The following is a 19,433-nucleotide window of genomic DNA, read 5'->3' as shown; positions in this document are numbered from 1 at the left end:
TTGCGCTATGTAAGAAAGAGACAGCTAGATAGAGGCCAACGGTTTCCCTACTTTACAATATAAAGTACTTAGTTTTAGAGGTTAATTTGACGAACGCTAATAATGGTATCTATAATTATAAAGAAACTCCACTATTCTTTACCATTAATACCATTATAAAATGCTGGAAATAAATACTTAATGTAATAGCCTCGTTTCTCCGTGGAACACGAAGTATTATTTACGCGCGTTATTTTGTATAATTGATAAGGTAGAATGTACCTATAATCATTATAATAGAGTTCATTATTGATTCCATTATTTTAAATTTTTGACAGTGCTGACCTTGAGTCGTCTAGTCTATGGTTGAACATACTTATAATAAAAAATAATTGAAACTTAAAATTATTTTATAAATTGTGAAAAGATAACCTCATTTTTATCAAATAAATCAATTTCTATTTTTTTATTTTTTATTTTCTGTCTGAAATTTAATTAACCCATGGTAATGCCATCTAGTACGGAATAAGCAAACAGTATCATGCTTAGTTCATTATACGCAAATAAAAGTATTTTAATGACTTTCAGTTTTGTCAAATATTGATACGACAATCAATAGTTGCAAAAGATGCTGCAAGTTTTCATTTTGAACATTATAATTTAAAGTAATTTATAAGCAATCATCGTTTAAAAAATTAAATGCAATATAGAAACCGTTTCGTTTTACTCATACATTACGAAGCACGAGTCGCTGACAGCGCCAATCGTGACAACATGGTGTAACTAAAGTAATCATATGACTTTCGTCACATCTCCGTACTGCGCCTATTGATTCTCATCTTGGTCTTGATTCTTACTTGACATAGTTTTTGTGTATCGGCAGAAATGGCGAGTCAAACCCAGGGGATCCAGCAATTGTTGGCTGCTGAGAAGAGGGCGGCCGAGAAAGTCTCAGAGGCGAGAAAGCGTAAGTCAAATTATTACTCATATTGTCTAATTTTACTACGTATTTGGGGTTGAGCTCTGCGTCTCCGCCTTAGTATGTATAGATACCTATATCTACAGTCTTGTTACTAATTACTGGTGTTTAGGACAATAAATGTGCCTAAATTGGTATCCTTACGAGGTTTTTGGATCGTTGTATTAGATTTGATCACATGATTTCGTTTAGCATCAAGTTTATCAAGATTCTAGTAACATGACCCTGAGTAATAGTACTGCTAGATAACGATTTACTTGTCCCCAGAATGCTCAATTTACTAAAATAGTCCAGAAATAAAATATAATACTTTTTTGAACAATTTAGACCCCCCTTGTTCGATTTTACTTTGTAAATCCCATTTCAAATCTTAATATCATAATGTAAGAATCATTATGCCATGAATACTATTTGCTGAAGAACAATAATTAACTCTATCTTTAGAAATCTCTTGTCATGCAGGATAATTGTATGGATATAGTGTAAACTCCATGTCACTCGATATATAACGATTACTTCCTATAATATCGACTTTTGTTGGCTATAGTTGCTTTACTTTAATATTAATTTCTGTCTATATAAAAGAAAACTATAACTTCAAAAAACATCCAGTCCCTTGAATGTCGCTAGTCGCTCGTAGAGTTTACACTGTATTTCATTTCATATAACTGAGATCCTACAAGCAAATCAAATGTGCAAGTTTCTTAAATCGCATTTATGTAATGATACCTACATCATTTATTATCCCATCAGGCGGCTTGTCTGCTCGTTTGCTATCACATAAAAAAAAAAAACTTAGGTGATAGTTTTATTTGAAGACCGTAATCTCAAAGCACTATAACTAGACATTGCATAATGTCACAGGAAAACATGTTTTGAACTTTCTAAAATGCCTGTAATATAAGTAGAAGGCTTTTTAACTCCAAAGTAAATGTCATACATACGAAGGAAAAAGTGAGCAAGGTGGAGCAAGGCCTCTAGTGCCCAGGCCTGGAATTAATTTGTTCTTAGTCTTTTTTACTTGCTTTGATGTACAATTCTACAGGTTTTTATAAAATGTCTCTCTCCATTTAAATTTCTTACAACAGATGGGTTTTTCACAAATAGCAAGTTTAGGTGAATATATATAACCTTGCAATAAGTGCTTACTTATATTAACTCCGTTGATCATTTCAGAAGATGGGTTCTTTGAACCAAATTATTGTTTTGGGAACTGGTTTCTACTGACTGATGTTTTGTAGATTTGAGAAAGTTTTTCATATTATAGACAACTGATATTTTAGGAATTGCATTATGTTACTCTATATGGACATTTATCACCATTGGGTTTGGAACCAATAATTTATTATGTGCCAAAGTGGTTTTACCACATTTGATTCTGACATTTCATGATTGTTTACAGGAAAAGCGAAACGCCTAAAGCAAGCCAAGGATGAGGCCCAGGATGAGGTGGAAAAGTACAGGCAGGAACGGGAGAGGCAGTTCAAAGAGTTTGAGGCCAAGGTGAGGAACATCGCCTTATTGTATAATCTTTTATTTACTACGACATGCACTGAGGAGTGAGATGACATTTATCAGAACTACTAACATAGGTAGTTGTAACATCATCCAGGCATCGCCATTTGCCACTATCAAACAAGGCCAGGATGATGTGCAATCTATACTTTAAAATAATGTAGTAGTGTAGGTAATACTACACTATTACTATAGATCTCATTACAGGGGTGACAAAAGAGGCGGCCAAAGAAACTTTTACTTATTGTCTTTAGGCTCATGCAGTTGGTAATAAAAACTTTGATAAAAATATACAGTCAAACATTGGAAACTGGTGTAAGATTATATTGTTCATGACATACAGCCTAGTGACAGACATACAGACGGATATTAGAGTCTTAGTAATAGGGTCCCGTTTTACCCTTTGGGTATTATACTGAAGCCTAAAAATTGCAAATGTTCATTATTTCGGGTGCCAGAGTCTGGATATTATAGAAGAGAGCAACATAACATTACATACCTAAGCCATGCAATGGTTCCGACTCAGCAGTTACTGCTTTACCTACATTCGCTAAGGCCTAAGGGCCAATCCCAATCCCAATAAGCATTCCAAAGATTTTCAACAAAGCTTGGTAGGTACTCAATATAGAATTAAGATTAAGACATTTTCTTTGCAGCTGTAACATTGAAAACCCCTTGTAAAGTCCGCATCTTCTCAAATGATTTTTTCGCCAAAGACCCTAATCTGTTAAACAAAAGCCTTTGTTCCTTTTGACTTGCGCGTGCCCATTGTTGGTGAGCGCGTGACCATTGTGTATCAGCGAGTGGCATGCGCTCACCAGCAATGGCCACGCGCTCACCAACAACGGGCACGCGCAAGCACAAAAGGAGCAAAGGCTTTTGTTTAACAGGTTAGGGTCTTTGGCGAAAAAATCATTTGAGAAGATGCAGACTATAACAGAACTTTAACTAAGACACACATATGTCAGGTCTTTAACTGCAAGATAAAATAAAATCGACTTCACATGTTTATTGTTTTAGCACATGGGCACCCGAGAGGGAGTGGCCGCCAAGATCGATGCCGAGACCCGAGTCAAGATCGACGAGATGAACAAGATGGTCAAGACCCAGCAGGATGCGGTCAGTACTCAGTGCCCTATACCCTTTCTTTACATTTATTACAATACAATTTGACGATCGGTCTGGGGGTAGTGACCCTGCATGTGAAGCTGATGGTCCTGGGTTCGAATCCCGGTAAAGGCATTTATTTGTGTGATGAGCACAGATATTTGTTCCTGAGTCATGGGTGTTTTCTATGTATTTAAGTATTTATACATTATATATATCGTTGTATCATGTTACAAATGGATGAGGACAGAGTACCCAAACGCCTTCTAGAAGGTCAACCGGAGGGCCGCAGAGGTAAAGGCAGGCCCAAGCTCAGATGGTTAGGAGTTAAAAGTTGGAGAACGAAAGCCACAAATAGATCGGACTGGAGAGATTTGCTTGACCAGGCTAAGGCCCACCCGCGGCTGTAGTGTAGTGCCTCAGATGATGATATATCGTTGTCTGATTTCCCATAACACAAGCCTCCTTGGGCTTACCGTGGGACTTAGTCAATCTGTGTAAGAATTGTCTATAATATTTATTATTTATTACAAGCTTTTATTTAACTTGCAATGTGTGTAAATTGTACCTATGTAACTATGTTTGTATGAGTCAAATCTTGCAAGTTAAATTTGAGTCACTTCCCAGTTTTCAAAGAAGCTGAAAATTTGCACACATATGGTAGTCGGGTGACAATGCAATATTATGGTACCATCGAGCTGATCTGATGATGGAGACAGGAGGTAGCCATTGGAATTCTGTGTTGAATCAACGCAACCTAATTGTGTTTGGGGTTGTTAGAACTGTACATTCCTTATTCAAAAAGTATACATTTACGCCCTCGTTAAATAACGATTCATAAATGTACTAGAAATTAACAATCTTAAAGCCCTAATAAATAAACTAGGTTCTAATGTTGCCATGAACATATTTTTTACGGTAACCCTATTGGTATATGTTCAGGAACATATTTCATTTGATAATATATAATTTTCAGTTAACAGATCAGTGAAGGTCGGTCGTACGTACTTGGGATCTTCTACTATATGTTTACTTTATATTTTTTAACACAACAGCAATCATACTGGGTCACACTGCCTTAAAACTTCCCTAAAAAAAGTCCAATTTTCAATGTTCTTCAGTATATTTCAATGATCCGCATGCTCATCATCAATGTTTTATTTCCAGGTAATCCAAGATATCCTAAGCCTGGTGTACGACATTAAGCCAGAGCTGCACGTCAACTACCGCGCTAAGTAATAGGCTAGCCGTTCGACGTTAAATTATCGCATAAATTATTATTACTGCGCGAGCGCCAACCAGTTACCCGCCATTTCCCTAATAGCTGTCACAGATAGCCGTCATCTTATCTAATCTGACAGCTGTCACGTCAGCCGCCATCTTGAAATTTAAAGCGTCAAAATGGCCGCCGCTGTATATACAACGCTTGGGTTTACGTATTTTAAAATATTGAAGTTTAGTGTTTGGAATCAGCTCGATATCATTCCATGAAATATATTCGGAGATCCGCTACGAACTTCCCATGTATGTTCAATGTTGTATGTTATTTAGAAATATATAATGTTTAAATAAATGGATTTTTGATTTTTGTGTAGTGGAATGGAAACTGGCCTGTACAGTATTAGAGCAAATATATTGATTTACGTTTATTATTGTTTCATTGCATGTCGTTCATCCAGCCGTGGACGAGCTCGTCGCTGTAAAAGAGGAACAAATATCAAATTTATACTACAGTCAGCATCAGAACTAGCTGAGCGGGTCAGGTGTTCAAAATGACCTGCACACGCTCTTATTCTCTAACTAACAACCTAAGGTTTCTGCTGCTGACTGTATATCCCTTTTTCATAGTACAGTATATACATAGTGGTAGCGCGAATAGAATTTCAACTTTAGCATTCCGATTTAAGGTTCAAATTAAGTTGCTCTTTCTGGAAATGTGACTTGTGTTGTAGATTGGTGCGGTCTGGAAAAGAGGTAATTCAACCAAGTAACTAGGTCGTCAAGAACGGATCAGTTGCCATGTATACAGCGTCAAAAACGACTTTTTGTCATGAAGTATGGGTCTCAAGTAAGATAAGTAGGTAGATATCGACGGTGGGGAAATTTCAAATGTCGTAAGGGACATACGGCCATATGTCTCTTACGACATTTGAAATTTCCACCGTCGATATAGTAAAGATCTCACATATAAGTAACATCTATTTACTTGTACCCTGTCTCATGTCTAGTTTTACTCAAACTTTATTGCACAAACAAAGAAAAAATTACAAATGGCGGACTTAATGCCAAAAGGCATTCTCTACCAGTCAACCATTGGGTCAAACAGAGACATATATGTATGTATGTAATTTCATTAAGTCCCTGTCTTACTGCCGTCTAGTTTTACTCAAACTTTATTGCACAAACAAAGAAAAATTTACAAATGCCGGACGTAATGCCAAAAGGCATTCTCTACCAGTCAACCATTGGGTCAAACAGAGACATATATGTATGTATGTAATTTCATTAAGTCCCTGTCTTACTGCCGTCTAGTTTTACTCAAACTTTATTGCACAAACAAAGAAAAATTTACAAATGCCGGACTTAATGCCAAAAGGCATTCTCTACCAGTCAACCATTGGGTCAAACAGAGACATATATGTATGTATGTAATTTCATTAAGTCCCTGTCTTACTGCCGTAAGTATTAGTTACATGTAAAATTTACCAACACTCCTAATATATTACCTCTTTCGCCGAATGGTCGGGATGCTATCCAGCCAGTCCGCGGCGGCGCCCGTGCTGGCGAACACCGCGGGCTTGTCGGCCTCGTCGCAGCGCTTGGCTGAGAACGACAGGATGCCGATCAGCTCCCCGTCCATGATGGCGGGCCCGCCGGCGTCGTGCTGCAACAGACAGGTCACAAGTCAGGTACTGGTCTCTGTTAACTCAGTATTCGTGAATCTTATTGTAAAGTATATAGACGGGAGAATGATCTGAGGCCCAAGACGAGACGGTAGAAGACTAGTACGTTGATTTGACGTAAAATCCATAGTACCTATAGCTGTACTAGGTACAGAGTTTCGTGTGACATTTCGTGAATTTAGTCTCATATGTTGTCTCACTTTTACATTACTAACTGATTTACATCATTTACAAATGTAAGAGCTGTAATTTAACCAACGATTGGCGACACTATATATTATGTAGATGACTACTTGGGTTAGTACTGTTAGTAGACACTAGACCTGCATATTCGGATCCAGTCTGAAAATCCCAGTCGAGAGTAATAATTTCACTTACCTGCTGTTTCGTTTTCTCAAACGTATATTACTTACGTTACAAACATTCTTGATCTTGCTGATAAAGCCAGCGCAGAAGGTGCTAACCGACACCAATTCCCTGTAAAACAGTGAATTTTAATGCTTAGGGTTTTTGTTTTGCATAGTGAGCCATAATATAGTGTCATAGTGTAGTTATATAAGGTACGAATCTGTAAAAATCCGTTCCGATTCGACAAGGAATTACGCTCAAGCATGTTGTAAAAGCACGTTACTTAAGTTTTCTGTACTAAAGCACAAAAGAGACAAGCAAAGGCGCAGCGTATGGACTAGGGAGAGGGGGGCGAAGTGCATATCGTCGAAGGCCTAATGTAGGGCCCGTTTCTCAAAAGCTTGTAACTTGTAATAAGCGGATGTCACTTTTTGACAGCTTTTGTTAGAAAGGGACTTCCACTTGTATTACAAGCTACAAGCTTTTGAGAAACGGGCACCTTGCATACATTGCATACATTGTATAGGAAATGTGCATGAGCTGTAGGCGGTACCACATGAGCCCCTTGATTATTGGCGATATGGCAGAACCTACAACGCGCACGGTCTTTATGTGGTATATCGTCTCCAGTTAGGGGCAGCCGGGGCAGCTCCCCGCCCTACGCCCCCTGGCGACGCCCTTGTAGAGTTGGAGACAGGTAGACGAGTACTCTGCTTACTTTCCGTAAACGTCGACACAATCTGCCTTGTCATAGATGGGAAGATCTACTTTCTGAAGAAGCACTGCTCCACCTTTGTCGCCCATTCCCTGAAAAAAAAATGCAATATAACCACCTACCTAAGTAAACCAAACCAATGTCACCAAAATACGAATAATAGAGAGCTCTAGAGCCAGTGTTGCTTATGAAATGCTTTTATTTTAATACTTTTAAGAATAAATTAATTTTTAACAAGCAGAAACGTCTGCGATCGATGCTATTAAGCTTAGAATAAATTTAAAAGTGGAAAAATTACTGCCTTGGGTGAGACTTGAACTCACGGCCTCTGGATCGATACTCCAGCGCTCTGCCAACTGAGCCACCAAGACCTCATCCATAGTCAGCAAATCTTCCCACTATATGGGTCTAGGGGACCCTAGCGACATCTACCGTAAGAGTGTTACACTTCTTAAACGGCCACCGGAGTTCCAAGTGATATTGGAAATTCACCAGTTACGATGTGCTACCCATTCTAAATTAATTTTTAACAAGCAGAAACGTCTGCGATCGATGCTATTAAGCTTAGAATAAATTTAAATTTACTTTTAAGAATGCCTACCACCAGGACCAGAAATATATGATCCTAGCTTTCTCATTACAATTGTAGTATTTGTAGTATTTCATAGATAAAGGAAAATAGATGTACCTATATAGTTAGGTCCTTTCGGATTGACAAAACGAGTTTGTACAAAAAGTTTAAAAGTTATCTTACCAGCACCGATCCCCATCCCAAGAATGTAATCGTCTTATCAATGGTCACATCCTTCCTCTTCGAATACTCGATCTTGGACACGTTCAGCGCCGAGAACGTGATGTTCTTATGCAACCTGATGACAGCATAGTTGAAGGCTAAAGTATCTGGCTTGTAGTTCGGATGGAAGAAGATCTCGTCGACCCGTAGGACCTCGCCGCCAGCCGTGGCGTTGCTGGAGCCGATGCGGACGGTCAGCATCTTGACATACTCTCGGAAGAAGCGATTGTTGTATTGGCTGGAATAACATTGAGATCATAGTCAGTGGCGGCGCAAGACCATAATTTAATGTGGGCAAGGTACATTTTGCGAGTCCTGTGGCCGACTCATGCATAAACCATTGGGGCGCGAGGTCACTCGGACCGTAATAACGTCGCCCCTGATCATAGTAAGATACAGTGCATGTCAATTTGACGACCGGTCTGGCCTAGTGGGTAGTGACCCTGCCTGTGAAGCCGATGGTCCTGGGTTCGAATCCCGGTAAGGGCATTTATATGTGTGATGAGCACAGATATTTGTACCTGAGTCATGGGTGTTTTCTTTGTATTTAATCAATTTCAATTTATTTAAAACAAAATGCAATTTTACAGGACTAGCCTAAGTCATTACATATTTTTAAGTATTTATATATTATATATATCGTTGTCTAAGTACCCACAACACAAGTTTTATTGAGCTTACCGTGGGACTTAGTCAATTTGTGTAATAATGTGCTGTAAATAAATAAATACATATATTTATTTATTTGTTTGTTTGTATTTGTTCATTGTAATTAACTATTCAATTTTGAACATTCCGGCCGCCAAAATATTGGTTTTAGTATGGGTACTGTCGTGAGTATAACCTGTATAACCCACCCGACAATGGTCCTTCGAACCGGATATCGTGATCAATCGTGAGATTCGTGAGCTCAATTAATCGGCAGGGCAGTCTAAAACTTGTGCTAAATTAAAAGGATTCACTTACAGTTGCAGACAGTGCGCCGCCGTAAGCACGAGATCAGAGCTGATAATTGCTCCGCCACACCACAATTGGTTGTTCATGAGAACAGCGGCCAGATATGGGTGTTCCTCTATTCTGGCCGTCTCATCCGAGTTGTAGATGCGTCGGTAGCGCGGGTGCAGCGGGGGGATTATGGCGCCTTCTGTTGTTGTTGTAGTGGTTGTTGTCGCTATTTCGGTTGTGCTAGTGGTGGTTGACAACTCCAGTGCCGTCGTTCGGGTTGCTGGTGGTGACTCTGTAGTTTTAAAGCAGTTGAAGCAACGTAAATTCAGCTATCATGTCACGGCGTTTACGCTGCTTATAGCGTATTTTGAGCAGCGGTATGGTCGACCCTTTAAATAGTAGGGCTAACAAAAATAGATCGCACAATTTTTGATGTGAATTCTTGGTTGCTGTCAAACGTAAGAATCAGGTACCCGAAATAATTGTGGTACGAGCGCAGGAAATGTTTGACACAATCTTATTTTTAAGTAGAACAATAGGATCATGTTACATTTTTGCGCACTCCATTGTGTTAGGCTGCCTTTCTACGGAGCAGAATGATGAGTGGAGATGAGAGGAGAGAAGATGTGCGGGAATCAACCAATAGCATTGGTACTCTTCCGCTTTGCTGGATTACAACCTCCTCTCATCTCAGTGGCATAGGCGGATCCAGCCCTAGGCTGGGTCACGATAAATAAGTTTCATAGGTAGTTTTATTTGCGAAAAAATAACTAGACTAGAAAACTAGAATATAACCGTGTGGCCCCAACCCCTGACCCTAAAGCTCGATCCTCCCTTGCTCAGTTAAACGGCAGCCTTGTAAATGGTATGTATACTCACTGCTCTCACTGGAGAGTTCAGATTCCTTCGACTCGATTTTACTTGCCATCACCTCAACGGGAATACCCTCGTATTGCCATTCACGACGCGACAACACTTGTGGATCCACTAAAACACGATAATAAAGAATCTGTAAAATCCAAGCTGCAATACAACCATATCGCGACTGCAACGGTTTTTTAAGTTAACTGTATACAGGATGTCCTTAGCCAATGGACAAAGCCGAAATGTACATATGCATTAGGGTATTTAGAATCAGTATACCAAGTGTCATAACAACCGGTGTAGCGGTTACGAAGAAATTAACAAATTACGATTTTTTTAATTTGGAGCAGCCTGTATGTGTTAATAGCTCCTGAGGTACCTAATAAATAGTGTGAAGGTAATAAATGGTACCTATGTTAGGGAACCGACATACCAGACTTACAAACAGCCAGGATCCATTCTATTTCGACCTTAGTTCTTCATCATAACCCTATTATCATTCATACCGTTCATGACTATTCAATTATGATAATTTAATTAGAACTTAACCAGAATTTAACGAGTCCGTTATTAAAATTCAAGGAAGGAAGGAAGTGCGAAATAGTTTTTCACCTACAAATTGCGAACTATATCACTACACTCAAGAAAAATTAAAATAGGTCACTATTTATGAAAACTGTATAAAGCGCCTCGTTCTCATTGCAATAGAGTGTAACTATGGGCACTACACAAATTTATAGCCGAATTGATAACCTCCTCTATTATTTTTTTTGGAAGTACTTACCTATATTGAATATAACCGGAATGATTATACAAGTATACTGGTTTTATATACAGTTTTTAATTGTTTGGCTTTATATCCTCCGACATATGCAAATGTTCACAGTAGGCCAGAATGTAGTCACCTGCAGCAGAAGTTGCTAAGCGGGCGAGGTGTTCAAAATTACCTTGACGCTATCTTATTCTCTAAACAATAAAGTCGCGTCAAGATCATTTTGAACACCTCGCCCGCTTAGCAACTATTGCTGCTGGATGTACCTGTCGCATTTACAGTGACAAGTGGACTAATTGACGACTACAGTGTTGAATGAAGCTCAAGCCCCTTCTAAAGCATAAATCAAAATCCCGGAGCCACCACTGGCGAGTTGTGCTACGCGTAGAGCGAGTAAATATACATATATTATAGAAGACTGTGTTTGAAATGGTTGTACCTTGTTTTGCAGAAATTGTTTCATAAAATGTTTCAATATTCAACATATTCTTTCACAAAGAGTCGCAGTTCCAACCTAACCTAACCTACTTTTCTGTTAGACCTAATGAGTTCTACACAATGACCTTTTAGCTGTGTTTAAAAAGTTAATGGTTTTTGAAAAATAAGTTTATATGAAATGAAAATTCTGCGAAACATTACATTCTATGAAACTATTTTCTGTGAAAGAACCGGACAACGTTTGAAATTTATCGCACGATACACAAATGGGGGCTAGGTACTCTACAAACGTTTAAATGACAAGATCTTGGATCTTTATCCGTTCATAATTGGAGAGACACTAGACAAAGATGGAGATACACGAATTATTTTCTAAATTCGTAACGTACGGTCATCGTCGTCCATATTGTCTTCATCGTGGCCGCAGATCGCACGCCCCGCCAGCAAGAACATCAGCGCCATCTTGATCTGAACCGCCATTTTGTACCTTAAATATAACATCATCTGTGTACCTGGCCTGTGTGTGTGTAATCTGGTTGAAATGGTTTGGGGAAAAATGGGAATGATTCATATGAATGCACCTAATACCATCTGTGCCTGGTGGGGACACATGGCAATACACCATAAAAACTTCATAAAGACGTCAACATGAAATGAACTTAGTTCTTAGCCTAATTTAAATATCTAAATCGGAATAATCCATTTAAAATCTACACTAACCTTGCTCACCACGCTTCAATCTTGACTGCACTCAATAAAACGAAGCAATAAAAACAAGATTATATTTGCCAATACAGTAACAGGCTCAAGAAAGCAATATCGTTTCAATATTGAGAGATTTCGTCACTTATCAGTGCCAGCCGTGACCGCCGTGTCCAAGCCCGGTTAGGCCGAGGGGCGCTATAATGGGGGAGCGGTAGACGGGCGCGGCGATGATGGGGGTCCTGATGATGGGCGCGGTTATGATGGGCGCGGTAATGATGGGCTTCACGACAGGGAGAGAGACGCCGTGGTTGATGACGCTTGAGCTGTAGGACACGGAGCTGGGAAGCAGGACGGGACCTGTGGGAGTTATAGTTAGTTGATGAAATCATTGACAAAAGTAGGTACGATTTGATATACACAACTTACGACTTGGAGTAATTATTGACATCTACACTTATGAGACCTCGCTTGTGATTTTCTATAAATTGTCCGATAATTACCAAGAGGTGCAACAAATGACCCACGTTTGGCACCGTACCGCGCGCGCGCGGTGCAGCGGTGCCACACGCGATTTTCGACACATTGTCCATTATTACCAATAGGTGCAACAAATTGAATATTATACCTACCTAATGATCAAATGCCTTAACTATGGTTGATTACAAGAGCCTTAAATTACCAAATTATTTCAATTGCGAGTTATGCTTTGCGCTACTTCGTATTACTTATGATGGTTCATATTAGTAAAAGAATTCATATGTGTATGGGAATACATACCGAGACCCCAGCCCAGGGATGGATAACCCATGGGGACAGCAGTCGCCACTCCGAAGAGGGCCAGAACGATGGCGACCTGTGGAGTAGGTAAACAGAGTTAGCACTTTGACGTCAACTGACGCGCGCGGCTACCGCCCATTATGAACCGGCAAAGACGTCAATAAGGGCTACCATTTGTGTGCTCACCAGTTGGCGTCACTGTAGATGTAGGTCCAGAAAAACAGATCTCAAAAATTTTCTACGCTTATTTTTATAAAATCAATTCGTTCTAATATACACAAAGGTATTAGTTTAACAGATTAGGGCCCGAACCCGAAAAAATCATCTGACATAATTTAAACTATAGATGGCGTTGCACAGTGCCATAATTTGTATGGTAACTGGATTACCGCTCAAAACAAACTAAAGTATATACATGGTTGATTCCCGGTTGAACTCCAGATTGGCAGACGTCAGCAAAATTTGTTTTTGTTTTTTACTCATTAATGATATTATCTTATATTGTTATTGTTAGCCTATTGTGTCCCACTGCTGGGCAAAGGCCTCCCCTTCTTCTTCCATTCGTCCCGGTTTTGAGCTACATCTGTCCAGTCTCTCAAAAAGGATAAGTTATCCCGCCATCGCCGACGAGGTCTGCCGGATTCCCGGTTTGACTCGTGGGGCACCCCGTGGTTATCCTGGCCCACAAGTCATTCGACATGCGGCAGACATGACCAGCCCAGTCCCACTTGAACTTGGCTGCTTTTCGAGCTAGGTACATCATCTATTTGAGTAACATAACACATATAACGCCGATTTCCTCGTGTTTCCGTTCGACACGCTCACATTCACAACTCGAGGGCCGAGTCAAATCCATTTCAAACGTTATTAGGGCCCACATTGGATTGGGTGCAATGTGAAATACAGTCGTCATCAGATATATCGAAGCGCGTCTATTGTCAAGGCGTTAGTGTGCGTGTTCAGATATTTTTGAGCACCTCGGCCGCACTGATATATCTAATGGCGACTATACCAATCTCAAATTCGACTTACCGCGCACTTCATGTTTATAGGGTTGTGAACTGATAACAGAACTATGGATTCGTGGTGGGCAGACGTTATATATACGCGCGGTCCAGGGTTCACGCTTCGCTACACTCGGCGTATCCTTTGAAAACTTATCATAATGGGCCGAGAGCTGGTAGTGTGTAATTATAGTATTTTTCACATAGTTTGGGTATGGGGACAGCTATTATCTCGATGCAATTTTGCGTTTTAAGGTTATAAATCGTTCGAAGATGACAGCTGTCACCGTACCCAAGCCATTTGAAAATATTTTACGCTGATTCTGAAAATTGGCGTTTCCATTTATTCTGGCTGATAAGATGTCGACTAAAATAAAATAGTCAAAGTATGGACCATATATACTCACATTCGCACGTAACAAGCAAATAGTTTACCAAGCCAAATGTTACAATACCCGTCAATAATACCCCCAAACAACTAATGGACAGCTTCCTTTCTTATTTCTTATCATAACGCACCAGGGTCGGCATTTAGGTGACAGTTTGTTGACGCTTTTCTGACAGTGACACCGACCTCAAATAAATCAGTTGCTGGCGCAAATAAAATGGTGGAGAGGGTATTTAATTTTATCCTTTCTTACATCGATTTTTCTTTTTTTCCACTCGCGTAATTTCCCCATACAAAATGGGGCACGTTCCCGGGAACGGCACAACTCTACCAGAGGGATATTTCTGGTAAAAAAAATCATTACGTTTAAAAAAACTTGGGAGTAGGTAAATAAATTAAAAACAAATATTTCTCGACCAGCTCCCGCGCCGCTCGCATTGATCGACATATGGCGGTGTGGAGCACGCTCTCGCATTTTAGTGCATTAGCATTACTAATTTTCGGTACAATAGCAAATTGCATCCCGCTGCAATCCGCTTCCCATCTTTCGTCAGATGTTCTCGATAGCAAATGTAACAACTTGCACCATTTTGAAAGTTTTTATTACCTTCCTGAGGGTCTACTGCGAACATCAAATACCTAACTAAACGTTATCTCTATCTGCCTGACTGTCTCTATCGCTCTTTATGTTTAAGCGATGAAGAAACAGATAAACAAATTTAGATTTTCGATGTCCGAGGAAAGCCCTCTGTATGTCTCACTATTGGCCTATGGATGGTATAGAAAGGATGCCAATCTCTTATGGCAGAATTGTTGCAAAAGTGACCGCTTTCAGCTATGGATGGTATAGAAAGGATCGCAATCTCTTATGGCAGAATTGTTGTAAAAGTGACCGCGTTAAGCTTTAAATAATAGTTCCTAATCTCTCCGGTGGCGCTAGTTCGGCTCTGGGATATGAGTATAACATGAACCATATAAGGCAACAAATGACCCGACCAAATTACGTAGGTTGTTTTTGGTAGTATTTCGGTTTATGGTGGCGCCGCCTAATTACTGTTTTTTGATGGACACTTTTCATACATAGAGATTTGGCTCCTTTATATAGTAGTCTCCATGTATTGGCCTCTCCAAACGTCACCGATAACGACAATCGCATGCGATTTGCGATTAGACCTGTATACATATAGCGGCATTTGATCGATCGATTGTACTCGTATTCGTTGCTCCTATTTAGCCAGCAATGAGGGCTATCGTCTTTTTGCTCACCAGTTGGCGCCTCTGTTGATGGTGGTCCAAAAGACTAAAGAACAGCTGTCAGTCATTGAAGTGACAAGTGACATTTGACATTTCCAACTATGGAAAAGACCACCATCTACACTAGCGCCCCTAGCGGCGAATACATACGCGTTAGCCCTCATTATCTAAAATCGCATGCAATTTGTTGCAAGGCCTGTAGAAGCCTAGAGTGGTGCTACCGCAAACATCGTTTCGTCTATCTTCTTCTTTATGACTCGAATATACAAGAGCGTTGGAGAGGCAAATAGACGTACGAACGAGGTGGTTAGTTTGGGTATATTAGGCACTGCCCAAGATAGATATCAAGGTCTTCTTTGAATTTATTAGCAGATGAATGCAAGTTTACTTAGGTATCTTTTCCAGGAGGTAACAGCTATAGTATGATTCGGGGTTCGAACCACGGCCTCGGAATTGGATGCCGCCAACCTAACCAGTAACCACTCGACTACTATTGGACAGTTTTCAAAACTTCGAATTTTCACACAATGAAAATCCAGTATATAGTAGAGATTTAAATGATATCCTTATTTATAGGGATTAGGGTTCGCCTTTGTATTGTATCTCATTTTCTGTAAATTTTAGATAAGCCTTTGTTGTGTAAGTACAATGAAGTTATGTCATTTAGGGCTGATTTTTCAGTTACCATTTAACTCGTCCGAACAATTCCAACGAAAACCATGGAATAAATCCTATCCGCCTGTTGAACTGGGGACTGTAGTAAAGTAGGTAAATTAGGTACAATAAAAACTAAAATAACTACAATAATTACAATCACTACAACCTATTTCAACTCTACGTCACCGGCCACTAACAAAACGAAAACGTCAATTCAAATTGCTTTCAGTCGTTGTCAATTATTGTCAATCGACAGTCTGACAACAATGGTAATGTTAAAATCCCGGTTTTCCCCGGCCATCCGGTACGCCAGGACTATAACCAATCGGTGCAGGATTGGGACCAGGGATGTAGTAGGGTATGGCCATAATGGGGGGTATAACTATAAAGATGACCCGCACTTTCCGTTCCCGGCGATTCGGTTTAAGGAGAACACTAGGGATATTGCGGTAAAACCCTTTTCGTCGTTTATTTAGAGATATATATTTAGATCTAGCGAACATCATTGAAGAAACGAAAGCCGCCAGACTACGATAGCTCAAGCCGTAGGATAGGTGTCGATCGTGCACTCGTCTGGTCTGAACTGTCTGGAGTACTCTCAACTCAGAAACGGTTTTGTAATTTGGACAGAGAAACATGAGGTTTTTGGTGTCGGGGGCCAAGACCCACTTCGGGTCGTCGTGCCACAGCAGTAAATAAATACTTACATTTACTGCTTACTGCTGCTTATTTACTGCTGGTAAGTACTTTGGTACCTTAACTCAAATATCAAGTGGAGGTGGGACCGATCCTAATAAAACCTCTATGCCTATACTTATAATATTAGTAGCCTAGGTTAGACTAAAAGTTACAACTATGAATCGATTGACAGTGACACCTTATTTATTACATTATGTATTCCACCCAGAATGAAGAGCTCTTCAAACTTATCAAACTTTATTAATATCTGACAATAAAACTATAACAAAATAAAATTCGACTCATTTACCAAAATAAGCTTAGTTTAAGCAAAGATAGATATAACTCCGTAATAGATGGATACAGTCTAAGGAAAAAACGTGACTCGAAAATCACGAAAATTTGATTCTCGATCAGATGGCGCCACTAGTTTTGGCCTACTCTCGTATAGAGGGCGTTGACGGTTTCGTTTGTTACTTATAATTTTAACGCATATCCGTTGAAGAACATGGGTCAAAATCATATAAAAATAATTAATGCAAATAAAAAAATCATTTATCCATATTTAAATACATTTGAACGTATTTTTATAAATCTTCATTTTTAGTTTTAAAGTATGTCGATAGATGGCAGTGAATTTACAGTGGTTACAAAATTTACTACGACAGTACTGCTCTATCTTATTATATCCTCTTTGGTTTAAGTTATGCAAACCTGGAAAAAGTTACAAATTACCCCAACTTTTATACATCATAAACACAAATTTCAGGCCCTCCGCCAAAAAGAGTGCGGCGACTGGAAGATGCTGTGCTGCGAAGAAAAGAAGGCGTTATACCGCGCGTCGTTTTGCCAGACCTTCTCGGAGTTCCAGCACCCCACGCACCACTGGAAGATCGTCATCGGCGGCGGCCTGTTCTTCGTGTCGTGGGTGTTCTGGCATCAGATGATATACCGCCACTTCAGTAAGTCACCTAATATTATACGTATACCTCTCCTTCTTTTTATGTCAGAGAATAGATACGACGTCTAAAAGTAGATACCTATACTATAGGTGTTTCTGAGACATGTGTGAGACATCTACTAAAAGTAGCATTTCTAAGACCATCCCGTTCGGTAATCTCCCCCCTCCTTAGGGAGGAGGAGACAAGGAATTCCTTGTCTTGTTCATAGTTATACTTCTCTTCGCTGACTAGATTGTGCCTTTAATGCCTGCTCAGAACAGTTGTGTAGCAGCGCTGCGCACGAAAAATTTTTCACCTCAGCAGCTCGTACAAGCCTACTTTCGTCACTCCCTGGAGTGACGAAAGTACGACTTTCCTCACTCCAGGGAGTGAAACAAAGTAGTTTTTTAATTTAGTAAAGGCCATGAACTCCCACTTCATACTTTAGGCCCTTCGGGGCCTATTACAAATTCGAAATACATTTTAACCTTTAATATGTTCTCACTACTGAGGTGAAAAATTATATGTGCAACAAGAGAGCAAAGTTATTTTACATCTCGTGTTTTTGAGTTCCTCGCTACGCTCAAGATTCTAACTTAGAATCACTCGCTTCGCTCGTGTTTCAATTATAGAATCTTTCGGTTACTCGGGACTCAAAATCAACACTCGCAAGAAAAACCAACTTTCCTATCTTCTCTTGTTGCACAAATAACTATAGGACTCGAAAATTGAGGACGTAGGTTACGTAAATTTTGAAACTGCACTTCTACACCAAAGAGGATTGGGGGCGTTACGATTTTTTTATTTCCTTAATGTAAATTTATCAGCGCATGTATGTAGATTTCCTCACGATGCTTTCCTTCGCTAGCTATTGATAAATATTAAAAGATATTTCGTACTTAAGTTCCGAAAAACTTATCAGAACAAACCAGAATTCGGATCGGCATCGTAATCGCAAACTTAAACGCCTGAACATCCATTTGACTTCAACAATTTTAAATGAAAATTTTGGATTGCAGTCGCGGAGCCCAATTGGCCGGACTCCTATTCCCTGGAGTCGCAAATGGCGCAGCTTCGCCGCATGCTGGAGATACGCGCCAACCCGATCGACGGCTTGTCCTCTCTGTGGGATTACGACAACGACTGCTGGAAGGTAAAAGAGCAGTGCAGCTTGTGTATTGTAAAAGCCAATCTGCTGATCGAGAGACACTCTTCATCAGCAAACAGCTTTATTGCCAAGATGCCGTGCAGTCGATCGAACGCGACGGACTATTTTCTCTGTGAGACTATAACAACGACCGTTGGAAGGTAAGCGTGCCGTCTAGTGCCAAATCACGCAGGTAAAAGTGATAGGCTGGAACTGGCACGAAGAAAAAAAGTTAATACGTCTAGAGCGGGAGCAGCCAATTAAAGATTTCTCTGCCGAGATCTTTACCTGACCTCAACTTTAATTGGGGAAATAGTAAATGTAGCGAACATCACTCTGTTTAGATTACAAGTGCAGTTTCTAGGTACGTGTAGATTTAATATGAATATTTCTATTGTTTCAGAAATAAGCTGCAGGATTGGAATTCAGTATGCCCTGTTGTTATTGGAGTACTGTGTTGAATATACGTTTCGGACCGATGTAAGAGTTTTCATTTATAACACAAGTAAATAGTGTACACTACA

At 39.8% G+C, this 19,433-nt stretch overlaps 3 protein-coding genes and 2 long non-coding RNA genes across 5 annotated transcripts in view; 4 read left to right on the top strand and 1 right to left on the bottom strand.

The window, feature by feature from the left end:
* Positions 1–19,433, top strand: part of LOC134751181 (uncharacterized) — a 456,797-nt gene that overhangs the window by 122,489 nt on the left and 314,875 nt on the right. The gene's annotated exons all lie outside the window — the stretch shown is intronic.
* LOC134751127 (V-type proton ATPase subunit G) lies at positions 786–5,229 on the top strand. The gene is made up of 4 exons (XM_063686484.1): positions 786–946; positions 2,361–2,461; positions 3,494–3,592; positions 4,748–5,229. The coding sequence occupies exons 1-4, from the start codon at positions 865–867 to the stop codon at positions 4,817–4,819; spliced, it is 354 nt and encodes a 117-aa protein (XP_063542554.1). The 5' UTR covers positions 786–864; the 3' UTR covers positions 4,820–5,229.
* On the bottom strand, positions 5,195–11,842 carry LOC134751126 (trypsin-7-like). The gene is made up of 8 exons (XM_063686483.1): positions 11,748–11,842; positions 10,164–10,271; positions 9,306–9,576; positions 8,301–8,577; positions 7,550–7,638; positions 6,897–6,960; positions 6,307–6,464; positions 5,195–5,277 (listed from the first exon to the last, which is right to left on the bottom strand). The coding sequence occupies exons 1-8, from the start codon at positions 11,836–11,838 to the stop codon at positions 5,238–5,240; spliced, it is 1,098 nt and encodes a 365-aa protein (XP_063542553.1). The 5' UTR covers positions 11,839–11,842; the 3' UTR covers positions 5,195–5,237.
* On the top strand, positions 8,748–9,063 carry LOC134751128 (uncharacterized). Its single transcript, XR_010128608.1, has 2 exons — positions 8,748–8,882; positions 8,942–9,063. It is a non-coding gene; the product is annotated as an uncharacterized LOC134751128 (long non-coding RNA).
* Positions 16,382–19,386, top strand: LOC134751178 (cytochrome c oxidase subunit 4 isoform 1, mitochondrial-like). The gene is made up of 4 exons (XM_063686552.1): positions 16,382–16,592; positions 17,591–17,783; positions 18,782–18,915; positions 19,313–19,386. Exons 1-4 carry the CDS (start codon positions 16,410–16,412, stop codon positions 19,316–19,318), a joined length of 516 nt encoding a protein of 171 aa, XP_063542622.1. The 5' UTR covers positions 16,382–16,409; the 3' UTR covers positions 19,319–19,386.

This window comes from Cydia strobilella, chromosome 21 (assembly GCF_947568885.1).
Source record: "Cydia strobilella chromosome 21, ilCydStro3.1, whole genome shotgun sequence".
NCBI classification, from domain to species: Eukaryota; Metazoa; Arthropoda; class Insecta; order Lepidoptera; family Tortricidae; genus Cydia; species Cydia strobilella.
This window is presented reverse-complemented; position numbering and strand designations above follow the sequence as displayed.

What these genes read in the sequence shown, in the direction of transcription:
- LOC134751127 (XM_063686484.1), top strand. Translation starts at nt 865, where the DNA reads ATGGCGAGTCAAACCCAGGGGATCCAGCAATTGTTGGCTGCTGAGAAG. An exon ending in AGTCTCAGAGGCGAGAAAGC is followed by an intron (nt 947 to 2,360) that starts GTAAGTCAAATT and finishes GATTGTTTACAG; the next exon opens with GAAAAGCGAAACGCCTAAAG. An exon ending in TCAAGACCCAGCAGGATGCG is followed by an intron (nt 3,593 to 4,747) that starts GTCAGTACTCAG and finishes TTTTATTTCCAG; the next exon opens with GTAATCCAAGATATCCTAAG.
- LOC134751126 (XM_063686483.1), bottom strand. Translation starts at nt 11,838, where the DNA reads ATGGCGGTTCAGATCAAGATGGCGCTGATGTTCTTGCTGGCGGGGCGT. An exon ending in TGTGTCGACGTTTACGGAAA is followed by an intron (nt 6,961 to 7,549) that starts GTAAGCAGAGTA and finishes ACTGTTTTACAG; the next exon opens with GGAATTGGTGTCGGTTAGCA. An exon ending in CCGACCATTCGGCGAAAGAG is followed by an intron (nt 5,278 to 6,306) that starts GTAATATATTAG and finishes CCTCTTTTACAG; the next exon opens with CGACGAGCTCGTCCACGGCT.
- LOC134751178 (XM_063686552.1), top strand. Translation starts at nt 16,410, where the DNA reads ATGGTAATGTTAAAATCCCGGTTTTCCCCGGCCATCCGGTACGCCAGG. An exon ending in AGAACACTAGGGATATTGCG is followed by an intron (nt 16,593 to 17,590) that starts GTAAAACCCTTT and finishes CACAAATTTCAG; the next exon opens with GCCCTCCGCCAAAAAGAGTG. An exon ending in GATGATATACCGCCACTTCA is followed by an intron (nt 17,784 to 18,781) that starts GTAAGTCACCTA and finishes TTTGGATTGCAG; the next exon opens with TCGCGGAGCCCAATTGGCCG.